The sequence below is a fragment of the Schistocerca cancellata genome, chromosome 6 (genome assembly GCF_023864275.1).
Source record: "Schistocerca cancellata isolate TAMUIC-IGC-003103 chromosome 6, iqSchCanc2.1, whole genome shotgun sequence".
NCBI lineage: Eukaryota > Metazoa > Arthropoda > Insecta > Orthoptera > Acrididae > Schistocerca > Schistocerca cancellata.
In genome coordinates, this window is record NC_064631.1 from 38,694,749 (window position 1) to 38,721,487 (window position 26,739).

At 38.3% G+C, this 26,739-nt stretch overlaps 1 protein-coding gene across 1 annotated transcript in view; it reads left to right on the forward strand.

The window, feature by feature from the left end:
- The window catches only part of LOC126191195 (sodium channel protein 60E-like), a 339,817-nt gene that overhangs the window by 253,582 nt on the left and 59,496 nt on the right, over positions 1-26,739 (forward strand). Inside the window, exon 23 of the mRNA XM_049931990.1 lies at positions 22,357-22,548. Coding sequence (XP_049787947.1) covers positions 22,357-22,548 — 192 coding nt within the window. The remainder of the gene's footprint in view (positions 1-22,356; positions 22,549-26,739) is intronic.

Genomic DNA, 26,739 nt, shown 5'->3' on the forward strand with positions numbered 1-26,739 from the left:
ATACATGGAATACTTATGTATGCTTTATAAGGATAGGACAGGTGATTGCCCTTGGCCTTGATCACAGAAGCATCCCAGGATTTGCCTGAAGTGATCTAGGAAAGCCACAGAGAATCCAAATCAGAATTGCTGGACAAAGCAAACACTATCCTCCCAAATATGAGGTCAGGGCCTTAACAGCTGCATCACCTCATTTGGTTGGTCACTGTTATACAATGTTCTTTGATTTACACACAAATTTCCTCTGGTAACTATTAATATAAAACATAATTTTGCTCTTCATCACCACACACAATAAGAACACCTGCTGATGACTTCTGGGCGATGAAGCTGTTCCTATGCTCCTTGCGAAAACTCCAACCTGTTTGGACAACAAATTCCTGGGTCACCAATATTCTAATATGTTCCATGTTTCTTTCCTGTCCTCCCCTCAGTCCACCTGTGGGGGAGGGACTGTATCAGCAAGACATTACCATCAAGCACTATAGATCCTGACACATGACTTGCTTGCAAAAGCAGTAAACCAACATCTAATGAAATGCAACAGGGTGTTGTATTTAAACCTTTCATTATTACCCTCTATTCAGTGACCTCCAAATGATCTTTTGTTGCATAGTATACATTAATTAAGAGTGTCTTCATTGCCTTTTTGTACTAATGTATTTTAGCAATATTTGACGTTTCCTTGGGAAGTTTATCATACAATTTTATTCACTAATAGAAACACTGTTTTGAACTTTTTGTTTGGTTTTCCTTGGTAGATATAAGTCTATATGACTCTTGTCCCATGATCATATATAGGACTATTAGTGGACTAATTGCTTCCAATACGAAATTATCCTTAACTGATATGATTTGGCATGCTGTGTGCATTGTGTAGTCAAGATGCATTAATACTATTTACTAGAGCAAAAATCATGAACAAACCAACACAATGTGCTATACCAGAGAACAAGTCAAGGTCATGACAGTATCTGTCAACCATCACCAATACTGCACAGATAGATAACTGAGTCAAGGAAGTCCAGATCCATTAGAACTTATCATAGTAATTGCACCCACCTGGAAAGTTTATATCTATACCAACATTAGTGCATGACTAAGTTACAACAACGTGCACAAGGAGAACTGTTACCCTACAGAATCCGCATACATAATCCTAATGAAAATTCCTGGATGCAACAATATGTAAAATAAGGCAAAGGCAACTACTCACCTATAGCAGACTGATGTGTAGTGTATAGATACACATAACAGAAAACAGTATCCACACCAGCTTTCGAGCTCCTGCTCATTTTCTAGCAAAAGTAGATACCATTGTGAATGTGTGTAATTATGCTAGAAAAAGAGAAAGAGCTCAGGGGTTAATGTCAGTGCTGTTCTCTATTAGTGTATCTACATGCCACATGTCAGTCTGTTATAGATGAGTGGTTGCCTTTCCCTTATTTTATGTAAAATCCCCATACAGGTAGTTTGTGTTTACCAGAGAGGTTAGAGTGTCATTACTTGTACCACTTTAACTGACTTCTCATCTAATCACATAAAATGGAGCAATCATTATTCACTTAACAGAGGAAGCTGTTACCAACAGACCTTTCATATAAAGTCCATCTTCAGAGAGGTAAGAAGCACACACACATACAAAATGTCTCTCTCTCTTATTATTATTTTTTATTTGACTATTTATTGACAGGAATGGGAGAAAGAAATACAGTAGAAGAAGAATGGGTAGCTTTGAGGAATGAAATAGTGAAGGCAGCAGAGGATCAAGTAGGTAAAAAGACGAGGGCTAGTAGAAATCCTTGGGTAACAGAAGAGATACTGAATTTACTTGATGAAAGGAGAAAACACAAAAATGCAGTAAGTGAAGCAGGCAAAAAGGAATACAAACGTCTCAAAAATGAGATCGACAGGAAGTGCAAAATGGCTAAGCAGGGATGGCTACAGGACAAATGTAAGGATGTAGAGGCTTATCTCAAGAGGGGCAAGATAGATACTGCCTACAGGAAAATTAAAGAGACCTTTGGAGAAAAGAGAATCACTTGCATGAATATCAAGAGCTCAGATGGAAACCCAGTTCTAAGCAAAGAAGGGAAAGCAGGAAGGTGGAAGGAGTATATAGAGGGTCTATACAGGGGCGATGTTCCTGAAGACAATATTATGGAAATGGAAGAGGAGGTAGATGAAGATGAAATGGGAGATATGATACTGCGTGAAGAGTTTGACAGAGTACTGAAAGATCTAAGTCGAAACAAGGCCCCGGGAGTAGACAACATTCCATTAGAACTACTGACAGCCTTGGGGGAGCCAGGCCTAACAAAGCTCTACCATCTGGAGACTAAGATGTATGGGACAGGCGAAATGCCCTCAGACTTCAAGAAGAATGTAGTAATTCCAATCCCAAAGAAAGCAGGTGTTGACAGATGTGAAAATTACCAAACTATCAGTTTAATAAGTCACAGTTGCAAAATACTAACACGAATTCTTTACAGACGAATGGAAAAACTGGTAGAAGCTGACCCTGGGGAAGATCAGTTTGGATTCCGTAGAGATGTTGGAACACGTGAGGCAATGCTGACCCTACGACTTATTTTAGAAGCTAGATTAAGGAAAGCAAACCTACGTTTCTAGCATTTGTAGACTTAGAGAAAGCGTTTGATAATTTTGACTGGAATACTCTCTTTCAAATTCTGAAGGTGGCAGGGGTAAAATACAGGGAGCGAAAGGCTATTTACAATTTGTACAGAAACCAGATGGCAGTTATAAGAGTCGAGGGGCATGAAAGGGAAGCAGTGGTTGGGAAGGGAGTGAGACAGGGTTGTAGCCTCTCCCCGATGCTATTCAATCTGTATATTGAGCAAGCAGTAAAGGAAACAAAAGAAAAGTTCGGAGTAGATATTAAAATCCATGGAGCAGATGACATTGTAATTCTGTCGGAGACAGCAAAGGACTTGGAAGAGCAGTTGAACGGAATGGACAGTATCTCGAAAGGAGGGTATAAGATGAACATCAACAAAAGCAAAACGAGGATAATGGAATGTAGTCGAATTAAGTCGGATGATGCTGAGGGAATTAGATTAGGAAATGAGACACTTAATGTAGTAAAGGAGTTTTGCTATTTGGGGAGCAAAATAACTGATGATGGTCGAAGTAGAGAGGATATAAAATGTAGACTGGCAATGGCAAGGAAAGTGTTTCTGAAGAATAGAAATTTGTTAACATCGAGTATTGATTTAAGTGTCAGGAAGTTGTTTCTGAAAGTATTTGTATGGAGTGTAGCCATGTATGGAAGTGAAGCATGGATGATAAATAGTTTAGACAAGAAGAGAATAGAAGCTTTCAAAATGTGGTGCTACAGAAGAATGCTGAAGATTAGATGGGTAGATCACATAACTAATGAGGAGGTATTGAACAGAATTGGGGAGAAGAGGAGTTTGTGGCACAACTTGACTAGAAGAAGGGATCAGTTGGTAGGACATGTTCTGAGGGATCAAGGGATCACCAATTTGGTACTGGAGGGCAGCAAAAATCGTAGAGGGAGACCAAGAGATGAATACACTAAGCAGATTCAGAAGGATGTAGGCTGCAGTAGGTACTGGGAGATGAAGAAACTTTCACAGGATAGAGTAGCAGGGAGAGCTGTATCAAGACCACAACAACATTTGACTATCTGTTTTCTCAGTCTCCTCTTATTAGATGAGTGGTGATCTAATTTGATTTTTCATTGCCATCTTCATTTATTTCTGTGCTTACAATACGTCTCGGAAAATATAGTTGCATATTTGCCACTGGATCATCTTACCTAGGAACATAAGACCTGATTTTTCATTTTATTTTTTACATATTGTCAAAAATTATTCCTAAAAATTGTTATTTCATTCAGATGCTTGTGAATTTAGTTGACTAAGAAATTATTTTATGAATTCTCTTGCATCAAATGGTTCACACTACAATCAGATTAATTGAATGAGTTGGCATTGTGGTTGAGGTAATGGACTCTTAATCAGGAGTAATTGGGTGAAAATACTATCTTTGTTAAGATTTGCTGTTGAGTCCTTAAATCATCTCGGGCGTGAGTTGGGATATTTCCTTAAACAGGCCACAGGCACTTCTTTTCCAAATTCTGCACTGAATCAGCTCGGCCTCTGCCTACAATGACTTGATTTTATAAGCATAGTCACTTGAATAGCCTCCATGACGTAGTTGAGATGTAATTTGAATAACAATTTTTTTTATGGACAGCAAAATTTTTGAGTTCAAAACATAGGGACAACAAATCTGTTCACAAAAATCTTTAGCTCACTAAAAAGTAGTAAGTCTTCTAATTATGATGGTTTCCCAGCTAAAGTTCTAAAATCTTGTGCTCACTTGGTAGCTCTTCCCTTGATTGACTTACCTTTGTAACCAACTGATGATCTAGGTGTATTTCATGAAAGCCTGAATATGGTAACACCAATGCACTAGAATGAAGGTTAGAAAACTGATCTCTGATTACAGATCATCTCCCTCCTTGTGGTGTTTCCTAAAATTTTTGAGAAGGTTACTCACAACAGAATATTGAACTTTGTTTCTGAGAATTATCTTTTAAGAATATTGCAGTTTGGCTTTCACAAAGGCTTCTCTACTGAAAGTGCAATATATGATCTCATAAACTCAGTTCTATAAAACAGAACAACAAAAATTACCCTGCTGATATTTTCTGTGATCTTGCCAAGGCCTTGAGTTGTGCAAATCATCATATTCTGCTAAGGAAACTAAAATTGTATGGCATTATTCCATTTCATGGATTAAATCATTTTTTAACAATAAAAAACCCACAGTCACATTAGATGTACTTTAATATACAGTGTGGTGAGAAACAGTCTGTAAAGCTTGTAAGGGTGTTGCAGAGGAATAACTGTTAAGAGAAAAAAAGTTTGTTACATTGCACCATTTCCAATTTAATTAGCATTGAAGTTAGCCAGTCAGATTGTTGCAGTGCAAATTCAAGCAAATGTGTTCTTCATTTGGTTTCCTCAAACTGAACAAACATTGCTTTTACTCATCTATGTTAAATTTATCACTGCCAAAATAGGCACATTTTACCTGCTAATCAGCATTTGAAAAGGCGGCAATTCACGCATCCACAGATTTCTGTGAATTACCACATGTTATCATGTGCAAGTGCTCGAATTTGCATGCACAAGAATCTGATTGGCTGATGTCATTACTAATGAAATCAGAAACAGCACAACATATCAATTTTTTTCTTAACAAATATTTGTCAGCACAACCTTGCAACATCCTTACTAGCTTTTCAGACTGCTTCTGATCACACTGTGAATTGCCTTTTCCTTGATAAACAACATTTTTTTTTAATTTACCCTTTACTACAGAGACATAATGATCACTGGTTCTGGGCCAGTTCAGTGTGCAGATGTCTATCACTGACTGCTGTTGCCCTTGTTGTTGTCATTCTTGGATTGAGAATCAGATTTCTAAAACAAGCAAACTCAAATGCTGTCTTTGAGTGGCTATCATTACAGAACTCAATCATAGCATCCTCCACTGTTAATATGGTCATTTTTACAAGATTTGGTTTGGTAGTTCAGCCTTATACTTACAGTAATAAATTAATTTTATACAACTACTCCACTGAGAATGTGTTGTTGTTATACACACATATACATGCAGTTTGCTTTCATTATAAGAGTAAGCATGTGCAAGATGGTTATAAAAGTACATATAATTACTTTCAAAGGAGACACTTTTGGTTAAAAGTATCAGTTATGAAATTAGATTTTTGTCCACGCAAAGAAAATATTTCCCTCACCAGTAGATGAGACGGCAGGTATCATGATTCAATAACTCATCAAGATCCATTGCAGAACAAGGAGCAAAAACTGATTTGAACAACATTAGTCACTGCATCACAGTGAAGTATACCTTAACTGCTTCAGGAAAGATATTCCGTTATGTTTTCTTATACATGCAAGAATGGTCCGGAAACGTTGGTCGGACTGTCCAAAAAAGTTTTAAAAAAGGAGTCTTCATTTTGGTAACTGAACAACTACTGCATCATTCCTATAGTCTCACTATTATCCTGGAAATACCTGTTTGTGAGAAAAGAGCAAGAAGTTATTGGATGTATTTACCTGAACCTGTCAGTGTAGAGACACAATCTGTTATTTCAATGTGGATTTTTTTGTAAAAATTTTTACTAGCCAAGCTTGCATATAGGAAATTTGATAACTAGTTTGACCATTACCAATCATCTTCAGATCTGGAAGATATTAAAACAAAAGATTTCAAGACAGAAATTCCATTCAATATTTTAACAAAGTTAGTGAACAGTACATACCAAAGTATACACAGCAGTGTCTAAGATAAGAGGACATTTTGTCAGTTAGCTGTTACCAATGCAAAGGAATGTCAGCTGTAAAATATATACATTAACCATCAAACAAATAATGCAAAACTAACATAGAAGCATCGTCATGTAGGTCTACGTATGCCATGAATGATGGTAGATAGCATAAACGTTACACGAGAAACGTTACATTAAAAGTATACCTTTGAACTCATATTTGTAACATGGGTACACGGTAAGTACAGCCAAGCATTGCTGTCATGCATACAAAGTGACGGTTACAATAGCCATACTGTCTAATGATGGTGACAAAGTTACCATGAGGTGGTCGTACAGAAACTGACTGATGCTTAGAGTCCAGGCTTCTTGCAGACAGTGTAGTGTTACAAGATTTTTACTAAAATAGTGAGACTAATGGTATACTTATGCTGTCAGTAAAATAAGTGTTTACCTGTTGTGTGTTGTCTCACTGTGTAGCAGTTGCTACAGTCACCAGTTGAAAACAACTGCTCATGGTTTGCAGAAAGATGTGTGATGAACACTGCCATAGAGATAAAACCGAACAGTTGGAACCATTGTTACTGCCCTATGTGCTAAATTTCTTGCCCCGAATCTCAAATCAGCTACACATTTAATCATACATTCTTCTTATAATACTGTGTACACACACAATAGGTAACATTTTGTCATTTGCTCTCCATCCTGATGTTCCAACAGTCGGCTGTCTAAATTTCAGTTACAACAAATAAGAAAAGTATTTTAAAAAATGCTATTTTTTTAGCTTACATAGAATGATATAACACTTGAAATTTTTTTTCAAGTCAGTATGAGCTGCATTATGAGTTTTTATTAGTAACTTAGCTGAATACCCAGTGTTGCTTGGTTACTTACATATCCCAATGGCAAAGGAACATATTTTATAAATTCATTGTAATATTAATTCAACATGAAGCTTTATGTTCACATCTTAGTTTTCCCTCCAGGTGCAAGAATATATAAACTTATGGGTGAACCCACTCTTGAATAAGCAGCACAAAATTGCCCATGAGAAAAACATTGTGAACTCAGTTGCACGCCTCAGCACCAAGTCAGTCTGAAATTTTGCCATATGTTATATGTTCCAGAGTTATACTCAGATGTGACACTCTTCCATCTCATAATCCCACTGCCTCTCCATAGGAGTACTGGGTGTGTTCTAGTTGTCAGTATTTTTCCCCGATGTAAATTATATGTGTATCAACTTTGGTTGAAACAGCTCAAAGGCATTCAAGAGCTGTGCTGGAACACACACTCGTGCACACACACACTTGAATGTGCAGGGTATAACAAAAAGATACTGACAAACTTCAGAGACCTGTAGAGGGTGTCTTGAGAAATAAATTAAGGTAGAAACCCATATCTGGAAGTAATCATCATGTGATGCTGCAACACATCGGAGCTGTAGGGTCCAACACCTGCTGCTAGGCAACATTCAGGATGATAGATGGTGTCGAATGTGTCCACACTTGCCATGATGGCACTGTAGAAACCCCAAAGCACAATGGCATCACTGTATAAATGAACATTTGCTGCAGTGTGTATACAGCCTGGGACAACTGGAAAATCCATGAAAAAGCCAGGACTTTTTTCATCTGGGAGAAAACAGGGGAAAAACACAGGAATTTAATGGAATACTGGGAATTTTTTTATTGTTTTGATTTTCAGTTAATTTTTTAAAATTTTGACTAATGAGAAATGATATTCTAACAAAGAATTTTTTTATCCTGCTACTGCAGCAATAAAACATAAATAAGAGAAAACACCAAAATGAAACTTAAATTGCAAAGACAGTTCGCCATTCACTATAAAAAGCAGTGCATCTGCAGACAGCAAAATGTCTCAAAGTCTTTGGACAGAGACTACATGGTACTTTGTAACAACAAACTGCTTTCTATCAGCATGATGTCACAGTTGTTTACATTTTCTAACAGGTCTCAAGAAAATGTTGTGAATGGTAGTTTCAGAAGTGTTAATTTCAAAGTAAATTTCGTCTTACACAAGATTAATTATGTAATGTTGAGAATTTGGGATGAATTTATTAAATCACAGAGTAGTTGACTCTCATTCAAAACTTAAGACTTTGAGGACCAGCTAGGTACAAAAATTTTGTGCCCAAAAGACCAGTCATTTTTGCCATTATTTCAAATTTTACTGGCACATTTGTGTTTGATATGTCGTAAAGGGTAACACATGCAAAAAAGGACCAGTGTGCATGTAAAAGGTTAGCTTTGCTTATGACTATACTTTAATTTAACTATTAACTTTTCCTATCTGTGTGTTCTTGCTACTTAACAGTGATGTTGTTATTATATCATGTGCCCTATGCTCTAAATATCTGCTGTATTGGCTGGTGAGATCACATGACATGAGCCTTGATTGGCTGACAAAGCACATTGGGGTGTATTTTTTCCTCTTCTCTTGCTGGTGTATATTTTGTAGGGTTTGTGGTGGGTCTTATAACAGCACTTGCAGGAAGTTGCGTCCCGGGCCAATATAACTGGGCAATATTTTGTCGACCCTAATACACCGCCAGATGAAAGTAGTATTACCTGTATCCTCTCTTCTCAGAGTACCGGTAGTTGTTTGATGGTCTGGATCATTCCGTGCCACGTCCCTGTCGCTCCAACTGTGGTGAAGATTTCTGGAGAGCTTCTGCAAGTTCTCTCTACTGTGCTACTAAATAAGTAGCCACACTTCTCACAAACAGTGGTATATTTTGCCCAACATTTTCACTGTTTCTTTTAACCACAACAAACAATTGCTACGGTAATACCACCCTCTTGATTACATTCAGAAACATCTCTACATCTGTACTTTAGGACCTGAGAGAGCAAACCAGATAAACAACTACCGCTGTCCAAGTGTCCATTACGCCCTTGTTGGTGTATCATTTACTCCATGTCTCTCAAATTCAGGCACTTGCTGCACCACGGCACAAATGACTCCCGGATGACCAGTGGTTGCAACACCATTTTTACTGGTCTCCTTCTCGCCGGCTCCACCACTGCTCCAGATTCACTGCATACAAGCACAGTTTCCCTTTCCCACTACATCTATCCTTATTCAACTTACCCACGAGCATCTCTTGTCGACAACTTTCCAATGGTGTGTTGGGATGTTCACAAATGTCCCGAAACACTACAACATCACAATGTCAATTTCTTTGCTTCAGAAATGATGTGCTGTATTTGATGAAATTCGTATTTACACTTTGGTAATAAGAAAATATGCAGTGTACATGTTGCTTTGCATCAAAGATCTTTCTAAAACATGTTGTTTTTTTGCTGTGTGTCATTTCCTAAAGTGCCAGGAAGATCTACGCCAGTGTATAAAACCTTGATCATTCAAATGATTGATAAGTTTTACAGCTCTGAGGGAAAGTATACTGTCACTTAACATGGAAAAGTGTATTTTCCCCCTTGAAAAAGTATATTTTCATCCATGAAAAAAATGTGCTTTTTAACTGAGAAATCTGAGAAAAATCTGAAAATTTCTTTTTTTCCTTCCCCTTCTCCCATCTTGTCTGCGTATGTACCCTGGCGTAGCAACTGATGTGGATCCCTGTAACTTCATTGTGGATGGTGTTTCTGGATTTGGATCCTTATCTTCAATTTGTTCCTTTAGATTTCCTCCGCAGCCTCTTGAAGTTTGTCAATATAATTTTATTTTTCTCTGTATATTATAGAAATTCTACCTTCCAGTATTTGCTTCATCCATATCTACAGCTCATCGGTACAAACTATTAGAGACACTGATGACTTAGCTGCAAACTGAACTTGCCACTAGCGTGATCTTGCAGATGTGTTGTTTATGGAAGAAAAATATTTGCTGTGCTCAAAAAATATTTTTACATCCAGTAGAAAGTGATATAATGGCATGAATGTGGTAAGTGAAAAACAGGACTTGAATGTCTGCAACTGCTATAGGTACTGGTTGCTGTTGAGAGTATCTTCAGTGATGATTTTTTATGGCACCCAAAATTACCAAGCTGCCTGTTCATACTGATCAATGGTTTGAAGCATATGCTGGAACGTGGCACTGAACAAACAATGTTTCATACTAGAGTGGGTGTATTAAGAATGTATTAACACTAACAATGAATTTTAAAGTATCATGAGGTGTTGGTTTGGATCAGTTCCAGTTAACTGCATACAGTTTGCCATGGCCACAGAACCTACATTTTGGAGCACCAAACACGCTGCTCAAGGGACAAATAGGTTTGATGAGCCATTGGATATTATTAATGATATCTGTTGCAGTAAATTGAGAATCTTAACTAATAACAATGACTATATGAAAGAAGCTGAGGAGAATGGGACCAAATTTCTTCTTTAACTCATTCCTAGTGCAAGATTACTGCTAGATAATGCCTGGCTATAGTATGGCCAGAATTTCCAAGTCTTCTTTAAGCTATAGTTGATGGCCTCTATGTTTACTGAATATATTCCTTCCCGATATGTATCAGATATAATTATTCAGTATCTGGCCCTCTAATGTGCTCCACCAAGCAGCATTCAGTGCTGTAAATTTGCATTAAAACTGACAGAAAATAAATCAAGACCACAGTGAACTGCTCTTCTTCAGTATTCCGATTTATAGAAACTTTTACTTTGTGATGTACGTTCAGTAAGGTAAGGTAAGATTGGGAACTTAACATCCCACAATACCAGTAATCTGATAACTTATAGAGTGAGTAGTTAATGACACACAGAGTTTGCTGAGAAATTGTGTGCTACCAGCTACATAGTGATAACAAATTTCTCACTACCAATGGCTGATTGCAAATCTGAAGACTGCAAAATATTAAAGGGCAGAAGTGTAGCAGTATGAATGTTAATAATCTAATGATAAAAATTTACAGTTTTTGTCACTTTTAATAACTAATCTAATAACCCATATATGCTGGTAACTGGGTAAGAAGTCTTATATGACAGTACAGGACTCTGAACTATCAGCAGGGGTAACTTGTCTGTGTGAAAGTTATTCTTATTACTTTTAAAACTAATTAAAAATGTCCATGTTACAATAATTTATCATTTGATAGCTGGTTTTTGGTATATAACCATCTTCAGACCAGTCTTGTTATTGGCTTTCCACAATTGACTGACACCTAATAGAAGGCATTAATCATCAATGGTGTCAACATTGACCCTCTCATCATGGTTATTAAACTGCCCTAAAGTGATTATATAACCAAAACAGGTTACCAAATATAAAATATATTGTGGTTTGTACTATTCTAATCAGTTTTAACAACCAGTGGCTTTGTTCCCAGACATTATGTTTAACATTATTGATTTATACTTTTTGGTGCAGTAAACACTTGTGTAACAACTTCAAATACTGGATATTGTATAAGATATTGTATGACAAAATATGACCATTTAATGTGTAAGGTGTTGCACAACAAGAGGCACATTTTGGGTGTGGCATCTGTTGAGAGCAGATCTGCATATTCTGCAAATGTGTTGTAATACAAAAATTACTTTGATATCTGAGCTGCATTAATCATTTCCTAAATTAAGTGCCTATCTGATGCCCTGTGTTTCTTTCATGAAATTTATGGTTCTCTTTTGCACACCATTGTTTTCTTTTGTCTAAATTTCTTGAAAAATGTCCTCGCTGTAAACAGCATTAAATAAATAAGTGAAATATTTTTTCAACTTTGTGATTGATTTTTTCCGTTAGACAGGACTTTACTCACTTTCACAAATTAAATACTTTTATTAATTTTATAACAATTTTATCAAAGGTACACACTTGTGATCAGCAAACTTTGCTAGATCATGTCAGCGATGTGCTAAATAGGAGAGTTATCAGGTGACCTTGGAGCTTACAGGAGCACCCTGATGTCCAAGGGCTGCTCCTCCTACCATTCTGAAAGAATTTGAGAGTTATCTGCTGGTGGGCACTACTGTGTAAATGGGTGGTCCACATGACTGAACAGTAGGTTCCTGTACTGTTTTCCATAGAGGGGAAATTTAAGATGTACCATGCACCCCATTTTATCCAGTGTAAACATTTCCTTTGTAGAAAAATCTCCAGCAACTGCCTGCATGGAGTACTGTAGGAAAGTAGGGTGCATTGGCTCAATTAAGTGCACTGTGAACCAGTGGAAAGCCAAGAGAGTTCATGGTTATTGCTAAATAAAATTTAGAGTAGTACTCTGGAAGTACGAGGTGTGATCAAAATGTAACAGGAATATTTGCTTTCTTTAAAGAATATTTATTTATTCATCAACATTCTCCCCTTCAAAGTAATCCCTTTCAGATATAATACACTTGTGCCAGTGCAGCTCCTTCAGTGATTCTGTTTTTATCTCATCAGTAGTGGCACAACGATGTCCTTTTGTGGTTCTCTTCAGCCTCAGAAATAGAAAGAAGTTGCAGGAGCTATGTCTGGCAAATATGGTGGCTGAGGCAACATAACGTCCCTCCCCCCCCAAACAACCATGAGTAAGCATTGAGGTGTGATGCAATTTTCACAAGTGGTTTTGCCACAATTCTGGTCAATTTCTTTAGATTGCTTCACACAAACAGCACATAAACTTCCAGATAGTATTCCATATTGACTGTAAAACCACAAGACAGGAACTTGTGATGCAGTATCCCATTGTAACTGAAGAAAAAAAAAAGTGAGAAGAATCTTCACATGCGATCAAACTTGTTGAATTTCTTTTGGTCTTGGCTCTTCAGGCAGTTTCTGTTGGGAAGATTCGGCCTTAGTCTCGATGTCATACCTGTATACTCATGTTTCATCACCTGTCATAATCTGCTTTAGAAGTTCTGTATCATTGTCAACTTCATTCAGCAAGTTGTGAGCAGTGTCTACACAACATCATTTTTGGTTGAAATTCAACAACTTTGGAACAGACTTTGCTCCAACATGTTACATGCCCAAAACATCCCGAAAATGCTTCGCATGAGCCAAAGGCTGTGCTGACATCAACAACAACCTCTTTGATGGTGATTTGGTGCTCTTACAGCACAAATTCCTTTACTTTTTCCACATTGTCATCAGTAATCAATGTGCTAAAGCATCCAAGGTGGCCATTTTCTTCAACATCTTCTCAACCCTCTTTGAAATGTTTGTACCACTTGTAAACTCTTGTCTTACTTACACAATATTGTTACATTCCATCCTGGATTTTCCATTGTTTGATTCTTGTCTTACTCATAGCAGATTTGCCAAAAGCCACATTCAATATTTCAAATGCGGTGCTGCACTTTACTCCATTTTTCAAACAAAATTTAATGCAGTTTCTTTGATCCATCTTTTTTGAAAGTAAAAATCCACCAAGCACTCTAAAAACATTTATAAGCTTTTCCACTGTCAACAGTAAACTAAATATTCAAAGCAGCTGAAAAAGCAAACATATATCAGGAACAGTGTATCAACAAGATAGAAAACAAAATGAAGAAAGGATGTATAATGCCCACGAAATTAAGAAATTCACATTACTTTTTGATCACATCTTGTATAATGTCTGATATTATTGAAGCAAAGTATATTTTTTCCAAACAGGACAGATAGAGTCAACCATGCTAGAGAAGGGTGTCTGCGGCTATGATGAAATTATATGGGTACATGATAGATTTTCTGTTTTTTTGTATACATGTGACAATGTCTGTTCAATAATGAGTTCAGTAAATTCACTGTATTTCAGTTTATGCTGTTGAAACAACAAGTGTTGATCTTCAACCACAGAGAGAAGCAAACTTATATGCAAATCTTTATGTCTTTAATTTTTGTAATCTGTTGATCATGATAAATACCAACATAGGCTACATTTTAATGTCCCACTGACAGTGAAGTCATGAAAGGCAGAAAACAAGATCAGGTAAGAGAAGTACGGGGAAGGAGGTGGGCAGTGCCTTTTCAGAGAACCATCCTGCCATTTGCCTTAAGCAATTTAGAGAAATCACGGGAAATCTAGATCTTGATGGCAGCCTGTAATATTGTATTGTATTAGAAATGTTACCAACATTTACACAAATTATTATAATGGGGTTACTCATGAATGGCAGAAATTATCTTGTTAAGGTAAGCAGATTATCATGTAATACTGACATTTGTTTCACTGTGTGAAGGCACATGGAGTTGTAAGATGATGATAAACTTCCTAAAACATAATTAAAATGCAGCATAAGTGTTTCTATGTAATGACTTTCGGACATTCAGTAACTTCTTTTTCAGTTAAATAGTGAAGATTGTGTAAACTTAGAAATGGACTTCACTTTTCGTCTATGATAAACCAATTTTTCTAAGCAAATTTACTGATAAAAGCTTCTTGGTTATTAACCAAGTAATAAAATTATCTTGATTTGTTTGCCAAGTTTGCTATTTTTAATTGATCAAATATCTGAGCGTAACAGAAAGAGGACTCCCCATAAATTACAAAGGTCTTTTGTCCAAATTTTCATAGCTAAATGAAGAATGAGAAATGGGCTAATGGGGTACCAAATTGACTACTGTGATGTCTAGTTTTATAAAATAGGATTTATTTGCTGTAATGAGTAATTATGAAAAACTTAATTAGTGATTTGAGAGAAAATTTTTATTGCCTACCAAAGTATGAGAAATAGACAAATAGGATATCAAATTGACTAGTTTCAGGTCCAGTTTCTCAGGAACAATTTTTAAGTGCTTGAAAGTAAACTGTATAATTAGGAAAAATTTAACAAGTGATTTGCGGGAAAATCACACTATGGATTCTTGTCTGAATTATTATAGCCAAACAAAGAGTGGGAAGTGGACAAATGGGGTGTGAAATTGAGAGTTGAGTTGTACAAAAAAAGGGTTTAAAAGCTTGGAAGTAATTAGATAATTAAGGAAAAATTAAATAGTGATTTGAAGCCAAACATAGTGGGAAACTGAACAGTGTGGGTGCAATTTTGAAAAAAAAAAAATGCTTTAATTGTTTGAAACAAATCAGGATAATTAAGAAAAACTTAATTAGAGATTTGAGAGAATATCGAAATATTTCATGAACAGTTACTGCTACAGACATAAATGAGTTGTCAAAAAGTTCATCTCTTCAAATTCTAGCTGTTTCTGGAATAAAAAGTTGCATTGGTGTGATACTTTACTGTCAAAATGGGCTCCTTCAAATCAAGTACTGAATTCAGGACATATAAAGAACATGAGGTGCTAAGGTGATTTTTTTGTCTCTATGGTAAGGCCTCAGTGTTGTTGCAGCTCTGTAGATGAAGCTTGTTTCTCCTGCAGCTCCTAGTGTTTCATAGTTGAAACCTGGCAGCAGAAGTGCTTACTGTCAAGGATCTTCTTACGCTGACTCTACTACAAAATGTCTCAAGCGTCACATGAGGTGTGCAAACATGGTTGACTGCCAAAGGATGTGGTGAATATGGAAAGTCTACGAACAACACTGAAGGCAGAAAAGCATATGAGAAGGACTAAAAACAGAAAATATTGCCCAGGAGAGTGGAATTACCTGAAAGAGTATTGAGAAAATTCGTGACAGATATCAACACTTTCCCAGCCCAGTCTTGCTATGTTTGCAATTACCAAATGTTTCACATTTTTTGGAATGGTGTGCAGCTGACAGTAGAATTTGTAAGCTGCTGGTGGATAACAATATGTATGTCGACAATGATGGGAAATTATGCACAAGATGCTATCAGTCACTGATTGGTCGTCACATTCCTTTGCAAGCAAAGTGCAACAAAATGAAATTGGAAGAAGTGCCATATGTCTTCACTGACTTGTTATTCACAGAAAACTGTCTTCTTGTGTTTTTCCATGCATTTATCATCATCCAAAAGTATCATGAATTAATTCAAACAAACAAAGGAAAAAGGGATCATGTATCACTTCCCACAAATTGTGGAGGAAGTATTCGAGCAGCTGCCAAACAGCCTTATGGATGGTAGCATTATCATGATCACACAAGAGTTGTTGTCAATTAATGAGCAGAAGTTTGACATTTGTCCCCAAATCATGCAAGTTGCTTTTAATTACCTTAAGAAGTACACAATCTGTATGCCAATGACAGTCCTGTCAGTATTAAACAACTGATTAATTCTGCATGTGATTTGCATGTCCAAAAAATTTTGCCTTCAAAGATGTTGCTAAAGCCAATGAAAACTGCATTAGGGACTGCATTTTGAGAGAGTAGGAGAAAAGAGACAGCTACACCTTATGTCCAAGCTTCCACCCATGCGGCAATACTTGAGGCATTAATGCACAGAGGCTGCAGCTGTTGCTCTTTGTGCAGCAGGCTTGCAGCCAACCATGACATGGCAAAAGCGTGATTTTGATGCTATTTTGTTCAACATATGTGCCATTTACAGAAATAAGTGGAACCAGTTGGGTCACAATACGGCAAATGAGATGATTAGTGAAATCAGAATCACAACATTTGTTTGGGCTGTTCTGTCCTTTTTGCAGTGGAGAATAAATGTCAACCAACTGCTTCCACAGCATTGAAGTACTAGAGCAGGATTTGAGAGTGATCATCACTGGTTTGTGTCAAAACCGAGGTGCAAATAATGGATGGGCTACTATTAGTCATGAACATTTTAGTGACTAATAATCACTGGTCAATTGGTTTTGCATAGCAGTCACAACATGCATCACTACATTGACTCACATGGTTGAACTTGTGCTGGTTACCACTCAACATCTTCTTGAGCAGCTACAATCGTCTTTCATGACTTGGTGGAAACTGTACTCAGGTATCTTGAGTAGAACTTCCCAAGTCCAAAGATTAAAATCAAATAATTTTTCTCATCTCCATACATGTCATTCCTGTTGAAGTTTAAGGAGATGTTGCTGCAGACTCTGCTGGAAAGAATTCCAGGAGAAGTGTTCAAAGAAAAAGAAAACACAGACAGTTAATCATATGATGTGAAATGGAAAAACTTGTGATCAATTATGTCAAAATTATTTGGAAGACTATGCACTCTGGCATTTTTATCCAATTGTTAGAAATGAGTTAACAGAAGAACTCAGAATAGGGATAAAGCAGTATTTCCAGCAGCATGTTGTGGGCAGCGATAAAAGGTTCTGTTTCAGCGGATGTTTTTTTAAAATCATGGAGGTGTTGAGGAGGAACACATTAATATAAATATCAGTATGTTGAGCATAATCGGCATTCCAGGATATGGGCTATCAAATGTGATTAAGCTAACAGATCTGAGCTTGGATTTCAAGAGTATGCAGTTGGTTGCAAGTTACTCGAGAAGTGTGTCAAGTGAACTGATCAGAATGGTCAACCAGTGAGGACCTCCTTCCTGGTTCCTCATTCTCAGCTCTAATACCTTTTCTGGCCTGAAATTATGAGCAATTTGTTGGTTCTGGATGGCACTGACGTGACAAAACACATGATAGTCTGACATTGGATGAAATGATGGCAATATTAGACAAATTTCCTGTTCATGTGACATGCTGTTTTTGTCATTGCTTTTTCCAAGCACTCATACAATGTAATTTTGAACCACATATATTGAGCAGGTAATGCATTGCAGCTTGCAAAGCATGATGCTGAACAGTTGCATCAACTGGTACAGAATTATCAGATACATAGTTATCGGAGGACTTTCAGAAAAGGGAATAAACTCTGCAGATTTGATTTACCTCCTGAATGCTGCAAGAAAAGAAAAGTTCAGAAAATGGAGGAAAAAAGAATGCATGATATGTCAATCATAAATGAGAAGCAGGGGAGTCAGTGGTTAATTACTATAATCCTGACATTCTCAAGCTATGGCAAACCAATATGGACATTGGTATTGCTGTTTATATTTTGAAATTATTGCCAAAGCTGAGAAAGACACAATCAGCAAATATATTTGACCGGTAGTAGAAGCAGCTCTGCACCAAGGGGGAGACAAAAAGGCAGCTCCTACTTTGATGTCATGCAACATTCTCAGCAACTGAGCGACATCAAAATAAGAAGCAGTTGTGATGTTTTGCAATCTCAAGTCATGTCTTTTGAGTAGAGAGTGTCTATTTTTGTACTCTTTTCACAAAGAAGAAAGGACAAGGCTGCTTCATTTGTTAGATGAAAGCCCTTTGGGCTCAAATATTTTCAAAATATACAGAAGAGACCAAAAACTTGGAGAAAATTTGCCTCACAGAGTTTGCAGCAAGACATGGACCAGTCATAAATCCCATGAAACAGAACCCAGTGATGATGAGATTAATGTCTTGAATGACAATGAGAGTGCCAAAATCACACTTTTACATGGCAAAATGAAAATATTGAAGGAAAGGTCTCAGCAGTGTTAGAATACAGCTTACAAGGATTGATAAATGTGCTGAGGACCAATGCTACAAACTGGCTCTTTTGTGCTGTCTCTTTCCAGATAGAGAAGCTCTTTCCTGTAGCAACAGGTGGCACACTTTTTTGGAACACTCAGGAAGCACTCGATGCAAAAAGAGGTTTTGTGCAGTCAACACTGGATGCAGGCATAGAAGAACTTGATAATTGGAGTCATGAGATACTGGATCCTCTTGAAGCTCATAGTGTATTGCAAGACAAAGATTGTGACTTGAGGTCTGATTTGAGCAAATTTACTGGTGTGACAGAGCTTAACTTTGATGTGGGCTTTGACTGCAACATTCCAGCCAAATTCATACCAACAGTTGAAGAACACAGTAGGACAGAAATAAGTCTACAACCATGTAAAATGCCAAATCAAGGCAGTCATTTATTGTGCAGATATTCCACATCTACATTTATTCATTTCTGGAAGTGCTGGAACTGGAAAATGCTTTGTGCTCAGAGAAATGTGCAAATTGATACAAATTGCATAAAGCAAGGCTGATGCTGTACTTGTCTTTTGTGATCAGCACGTTACTCAGAGAAACCAAAGGATGGTCAAATGGTCAATTCAGTAATTTAAACTTTGTATTGATTGCAGTCTATTCTCATTTAATGAATTTTCAAGCAGCCAACACCTTATGAGGATATTTTTAATCTGTGGCACCTCTTTAGTATCACAGAGCTCCACAAGAGTATCTGACAGCAACAAAATGTCTGCATTGAATTGCTTAATTGACTTCACAAAGGCAACTTTTCTTTAGATGATGTGGATGACTTCTACAAGAGATAAAAGGGCCACAGCTCAGAAGTTCATGTTAGGTATCAGGTGAGTTAATCATGTCATATTGGCATCAAACTTCACTGCAGTTCTGCCCAACACCATTATGGACATGTCACATGATGGGAAGTTCACCACACCCTCCTCCTACCTATGTTCCACTCCTTCTTATGATGCTTGTCTGAGGGAGACCAGAACCACAACACCCAGTGTTGAAAACACATGGTTTTTTTGGCAGAGGAAAACATTTCAGACACACAATTGTTCAGAATTTACACAAAAGGCCTTTAGCATGTGACATAAACAGCATCAATGAAAACATCCCTTCCCTTCGGGCATTAATTCCCACACATTTTGCGATTGAAAATGACAGTTCGCAGTGTGACGAGCAGCGGGGCAATGTTCTTGACAACATACAAAACTGCTGTAACTCCTAGATGATTCAACTCTACTCTAAGGACATTGTGGGGCTACAACCCCATTGAACATGATCTGACACCTGTGGATTGTAGTGGATCCTAAACAGCAAAGAGTGTTTATGCTTTTTCACCCCTCCTGCTTCACACTTTCCTGTGGCATGATCTTGCATGGGTGCAACATTGACATGTGCACGGATAAAGCAACAAAGGGTCTCTAAGACCTCCCAGTTTGGCGACATCCTTGCAGCCATCCATGAACCTTTGTTGAGCTCATTAAAAATATATGTCAGTTGTCAATTCAGCTAACTGGTGCCTCATGGCCGCTCTAGCATCTGAAGGCAGGCAACCCCCTCAACATGCCACAGATAGTGTTGCCTGCCATAGGTGTGTGTCACAGTTCAGACCTCTATCACAGAGGCAGCAAAAAAAAAAGGGGGGGGGGGTGAAATGTGGACAAGAACGGGTTCGCTGACCACCTTATTGTGTGACACATTGGTCATGGTGTTGGGCAGAATTTGGTGAAATTATCCCATCTTACACCGCACATGAACTTCTGAGGTATAGCTTTTTTTTCACATGTGTTTGCTGTTCGAAGCATCGCCAATCCCCGGGTGATATCGCAGGGCACTGCACTTTTGCACCACTACACAGGAAGATTGTTGGAATCTTTTGGCTGTATTTCAAACTAATGCATCACAGTGGGAGACCGTTTCAGGGTTTCAAAAAGTGGTAAGTTTTTAAATTTTGCTCAGTGTATATCAGAAATCGATTTGAGATCAGAAAATGTGAAGCAGTTGCTTCATGTCCATCCAACAAATGCACAGTGCATTGCCTGAAATCAGCTGAGGCTTGCAGAACTGGCTGCAAAAGTTTATAAAGTTTGTGCAATCAATGCATACTCTGAAATGTCAGAGGATGCTGGAAAGCCAGTGTTGAAAACACATTATTAACAAAACACAAATGATGGATTTTCTGATGAAATCAATATTGCAGTAGGTGCTCAAGTTATATTGGGGGTAAACATTTCAGTTAATGCTGATCTCATCTGTGCATTGGCTGAAATTGTTGATATCCATTGGATGCACCAAGATCAGTTTCATAAAAGTCAGCAACCACTGGAATTTCTCATTCACTTCAATGATCTTCTCAACATTTTCAACTATGATAAACATCTTCATGGTATTCAGCTGACAACTTTAAATTATGATGGCAAACTCAACACAGAAATCCAGTGATATCAGCTGCCTTTGGCATTGAACTGGGCAATAACTGCTCACAAGCTGCAAGGGCTTACTTCGCCTTCAGGTGTGGTCTACTTGGGAAGGTGAATATTCATTACTGATCAAGTATATGTAATGTTGAGCTGATTTTGAACTTTAACTTTTCTTTTTTCATTTTGGATGATAGTGACAAAGGTCATTTGTTCCATTACTTCACTTCACTTCACCAGGCATCTGAGAGACACCCACCTTTGACACAGAGCAGCACTTTACAATGGAAGGATTTCCTACAACTATGATCAAACTGCTCTTTGACATAACAACACTGAACATTAAAGTCAGTCAACTCAAAAGCTAAAGAAGTTATCAGAATTACAATTCTCATCACATTAGAAATTGTGGATTTTTTCTTTTATGTTAAAAAAATAAAATAAAAATCAAACCACAGAATGAAATGAAACTTCTCTGCTTTCTCTTGGTCTAAACACTCTTAAGAAAAATAGACTACCAATTGATACTTAAATATATTGTATTTCATGCTTTCTGAACAAAATGTGAAAATAAAAATAGAGTTGACAAAAAAATTCAAATGTTTTGTGAACCCTTTGTCTAAAAGTGAAAAATGATATAGACTAGCAAAAGATTTGACACACCTTTGAATGATGCTTGAAATCATGTGCATCAAACAAGGTGCCAATTTAAAGTTCAATTTTTGACTTACAAGCTTTGAGTTTTAAAGAATACTAAAGGATGTTTGTCAGGTGGATTATGAAGATCGTGCAGTCTGTTATTGTGTGGCCTTGACATATTTCTATCATTTGTGCCTAAAGGTGTATAAAATTCCAGTAGTTTTTCAGTCTCAAAAGTGCTTCAATACAGAATCCTTTGAATATCAGGAAAGATAAGGCGGTGTGGCACACTTACTTTTCTGGATAATTACATGATTTTGAGCATCTATCACAAACACATCAAATGTTCTCTAATCTGTTTTATTTCTTACTTTCAGACAAAAGATTTCACAAAATATTTGATCTTTATTATTTTTTTTCATTGTCTGAATTTGTAGGAAACATTTCATCAGATTATATGTTTTTAATCCACATATGTGTATTATATTATTACAGAGTATAAGTTGTTTACTTAAAATTTCCACTGTGTAATGTATTGGACATCTGATTTTTTTAAAAAAGATAAATTTGAAATTTAATCATGGGTGAGTTGTGACCCATACGTCTTATTTTTTTCTTTGTTTGTGTTTCTTGCAGGCAACTTTTGAAGGATGGATGGAGGTAATGGCTGATGCTGTTGATGCAAGAGGTGTTGATCTTCAGCCACAGAGAGAAGCTAACTTATATGCATATCTTTATTTTGTAATTTTCATAGTCTGTGGATCATTCTTCACACTTAATCTCTTCATTGGAGTCATAATAGACAATTTCAACATGCTCAAGAAAAAGGTTAGTGTATAAAGCTGTACTAATCACTGTATAACTGTTTGCATGTTTTCAGTATAGAATGTAAAATTATGACTGAAATACTGTGTCAAAGCCCAGTTGTAAATTCTGCAGAAAATCAGAGATAAATATGAACTTTTTTCTGTGATAATTAGTATGTTATCCCCTCATTAACATATTTATATGGTATCACAATTAAGGGCTGTTATTTGTCAAACAATAGAAAGACTTCATTGTACTTGAAGAATATATTCACACTTTAAAAAATACAGCACATGCAGGTGTATAAATACTATGACTTTTAATGTTGTAAAATATATCTGATGCAATTACAGGAAAATTGTAACAAATCACATGACAGGTCATTACAAAAATGTTAGTACCCAAAGCTACATAGGTGAGGTGCTGCAATCATATGAACCTCTTTCCAGAGGTACACTTTGCCCAGACTTTATCACCTGTACAATAATGCTCATCTCCATTGAAATCCTCTGTTAGATGATTTTCTTACACTTGAAGATATCCACTTCACAGGTTAAGTACTGGCCTCTCCATTCTGTGAATCCTGTTTGGGGAAAATTGTAACAAATCACATGACAGGTCATTACAAAAATGTTAGTACCCAAAGCTACATAGGTGAGGTGCTGCAATCATATGAACCTCTTTCCAGAGGTACACTTTGCCCAGACTTTATCACCTGTACAATAATGCTCATCTCCATTGAAATCCTCTGTTAGATGATTTTCTTACACTTGAAGATATCCACTTCACAGGTTAAGTACTGGCCTCTCCATTCTGTGAATCCTGTTTGGGGTGCACTGGAGGGACAAACTGCAGGCACTCAGAAATCACTAAGGACGTTCCAGGCCCCTGCAGTACTCATTATCAGGGATAAGATTGACTACTAATGTAACTTTTGAACTGCCTCACAAGAAGCACACTATGTTGCTGTTAAACATCTGCACATCTGATCACATAACTTTTCTAATTACATGGTTTGGACAGTATTGTATTCTATACACTGTGTGATCAAATTTTATATCATTCTGTAATTCTTCTGATATCCTGTGCAGGAAGTATTCTCTCATCTGTGTAATACCGTATTTACTCGAATCTAAGCCGCACTTTTTTTCCGGTTTTTGTAATCCAAAAAACAGCCTGCGGCTTAGAATCGAGTGCAAAGCAAGCGGAAGTTCTGAAAAATGTTGGTAGGTGCCGCCACAACTAACTTCTGCCGTCGAATATACACTCCTGGAAATGGAAAAAAGAACACATTGACACCGGTGTGTCAGACCCACCATACTTGCTCCGGACACTGCGAGAGGGCTGTACAAGCAATGATCACACGCACGGCGCAGCGGACACACCAGGAACCGCGGTGTTGGCCGTCGAATGGCGCTAGCTGCGCAGCATTTGTGCACCGCCGCCGTCAGTGTCAGCCAGTTTGCCGTGGCATACGGAGCTCCATCGCAGTCTTTAACACTGGTAGCACGCCGCGACAGCGCGGACGTGAACCGTATGTGCAGTTGACGGACTTTGAGCGAGGGCGTATAGTGGGCATGCGGGAGGCCGGGTGGACGTACCGCCGAATTGCTCACCATGTGGGGCGTGAGGTCTCCACAGTACATCGATGTTGTCGCCAGTGGTCGGCGGAAGGTGCACGTGCCCGTCGACCTGGGACCGGACCGCAGCGACGCACGGATGCACGCCAAGACCGTAGGATCCTACGCAGTGCCGTAGGGGACCGCACCGCCACTTCCCAGCAAATTAGGGACACTGTTGCTCCTGGGGTATCGGCGAGGACCATTCGCAACCGTCTCCATGAAGCTGGGCTACGGTCCCGCACACCGTTAGGCCGTCTTCCGCTCACGCCCCAACATCGTGCAGCCCACCTCCAGTGGTGTCGCGACAGGCGTGAATGGAGGGACGAATGGAGACGTGTCGTCTTCAGCGATGAGAGTCGCTTCTGCCTTGGTGCCAATGATGGTCGTATGCATGTTTGGCGCCGTGCAGGTGAGCGCCACAATCAGGACTGCATACGACCGAGGCACACAGGGCCAACACCCGGCATCATGGTGTGGGGAGCGATCTCCTACACTGGCCGTACACCACTGGTGATCGTCGAGGGGACACTGAATAGTGCACGGTACATCCAAACCGTCGTCGAACCCATCGTTCTACCATTCCTAGACGGGCAAGGGAACTTGCTGTTCCAACAGGACAATGCACGTCCGCATGTATCCCGTGCCACCCAACGTGCTCTAGAAGGTGTAAGTCAACTACCCTGGCCAGCAAGATCTCCAGATCTGTCCCCCATTGAGCATGTTTGGGACTGGATGAAGCGTCGTCTCACGCGGTCTGCACGTCCAGCACGAACGCTGGTCCAACTGAGGGGCCAGGTGGAAATGGCATGGCAAGCCGTTCCACAGGACTACATCCAGCATCTCTACGATCGTCTCCATGGGAGAATAGCAGCCTGCATTGCTGCGAAAGGTGGATATACACTGTACTAGTGCCGACATTGTGCATGCTCTGTTGCCTGTGTCTATGTGCCTGTGGTTCTGTCAGTGTGATCATGTGATGTATCTGACCCCAGGAATGTGTCAATAAAGTTTCCCCTTCCTGGGACAATGAATTCACGGTGTTCTTATTTCAATTTCCAGGAGTGTATGTAGCGCCACAAGGGGATGCTTTGTAGGCACAGAGATAAATACTGGCGCCAAAATCTCTGCGTCAGTAAATAAATTAAAAAAAAAGGTGGAAGACGAGCTTTTTTCTCCGCCCCGAGTTTCGACCACTGCATTTTCGTACATTATCCAACGAAATAAATACAAATTCCGTATTGTTCATCTTTGAATGTAGCAGAATTTCAATGTACTACGAAAATCCGACTGGCCAGACTGTTTGGGATGTTTGTCAATATGGCCAACTCTACGTGTTGAATTTTTTACTACCTGTGAGAAGAGGTGGTTGCTAATAGGAACCTGACGAAATGTGAATCACATGCAGTATTCTCTTCACCATAAGAATAATATGAATGTAAACATTATGCCACGTATTCTTTCGTGTTTGCTGCTATTTCATTTAAATCCTATCTGCCTAATAAACTACGAAACTAGAGTGAGACAACAGCAAACGCGGAAGAATATACGTATCGTGTCATGTTTACATTCGTATTTTTCTTATGTCTAATAGTGATACAGTCAGAAATTAAGCACGGCAACTGATTAGATTTTTAAATCTAAGATGACTAATTCCTGTGCAGAATTTGACGTACTAGAGAAGCGGCCGCAAATATTTTCAAACGGAGAAAAATTTTCGCCTAACTCTCGTTCAGAACATATTCTATCATATGCAGTCTATTATTTGGTTCTTGTTGATCATTATCAAAGAAAGCAGTGTAAGTAACAACAAATAGCAGTCTCTTGCCATTGTTTCACTAGTGAGACGATTCCTCTCTTTTCTTGTTTTTTTAATTGTAAGCGGCGGTAGCGCTCACAAAAGCAAGCCATGCCGCGCGCGGCGACAGGCCGTAAACACGCCCTATCAGAATGAGACAAACAATGCATTACACAGTACAGTAATGCATTTTCAGCTCAGAGTGACGTTAACACCTATAACAAAGAAAACAGCACTTATCAGATCAAAGCAAAATAAGCAATCGATTCAAACCAGACGAAGCACGTGAGGGGAAGGGTACCCGTGTAAATACGGACGGAGCGCCTGACGTATAGCAATGGCTACCTGGTAAAACTTAACTGTTAAGCTTACGACTCGAACCAAACTCCTGCAGCTGTATCGTCATTCATTCGACCTAAATTGTGTCTCGTATTACAATGGACCAACTTTGTTTTGATTTGGAGGTGCGGCCTAAAACTTTTCTCTCCCCTTGAATTTCGAGTCTCAAATTTCAGGTGCGGCTTAGATTCGGGAAAATTTTTTTCCTCGATTTAGAGTCTCATTTTTCGGGTGCGGCTTAGATTCGAGTGCGTCTTAGATTCGAGTAAATACGGTAACTGTTATGTATTTCTGTCATACTGGCACTTGAACCAGAATTTCTTGTTATTGTGAGTAGATGGCTTAACCATTGTTTTCACATTCTGCCCATGTCTTCTAGACAGCCTCTCAACATTCTGTCTCTTACTGATGTGCAACATTGAATTTCCGAACTCCTTGTGTATGGTGTGTCTTCTG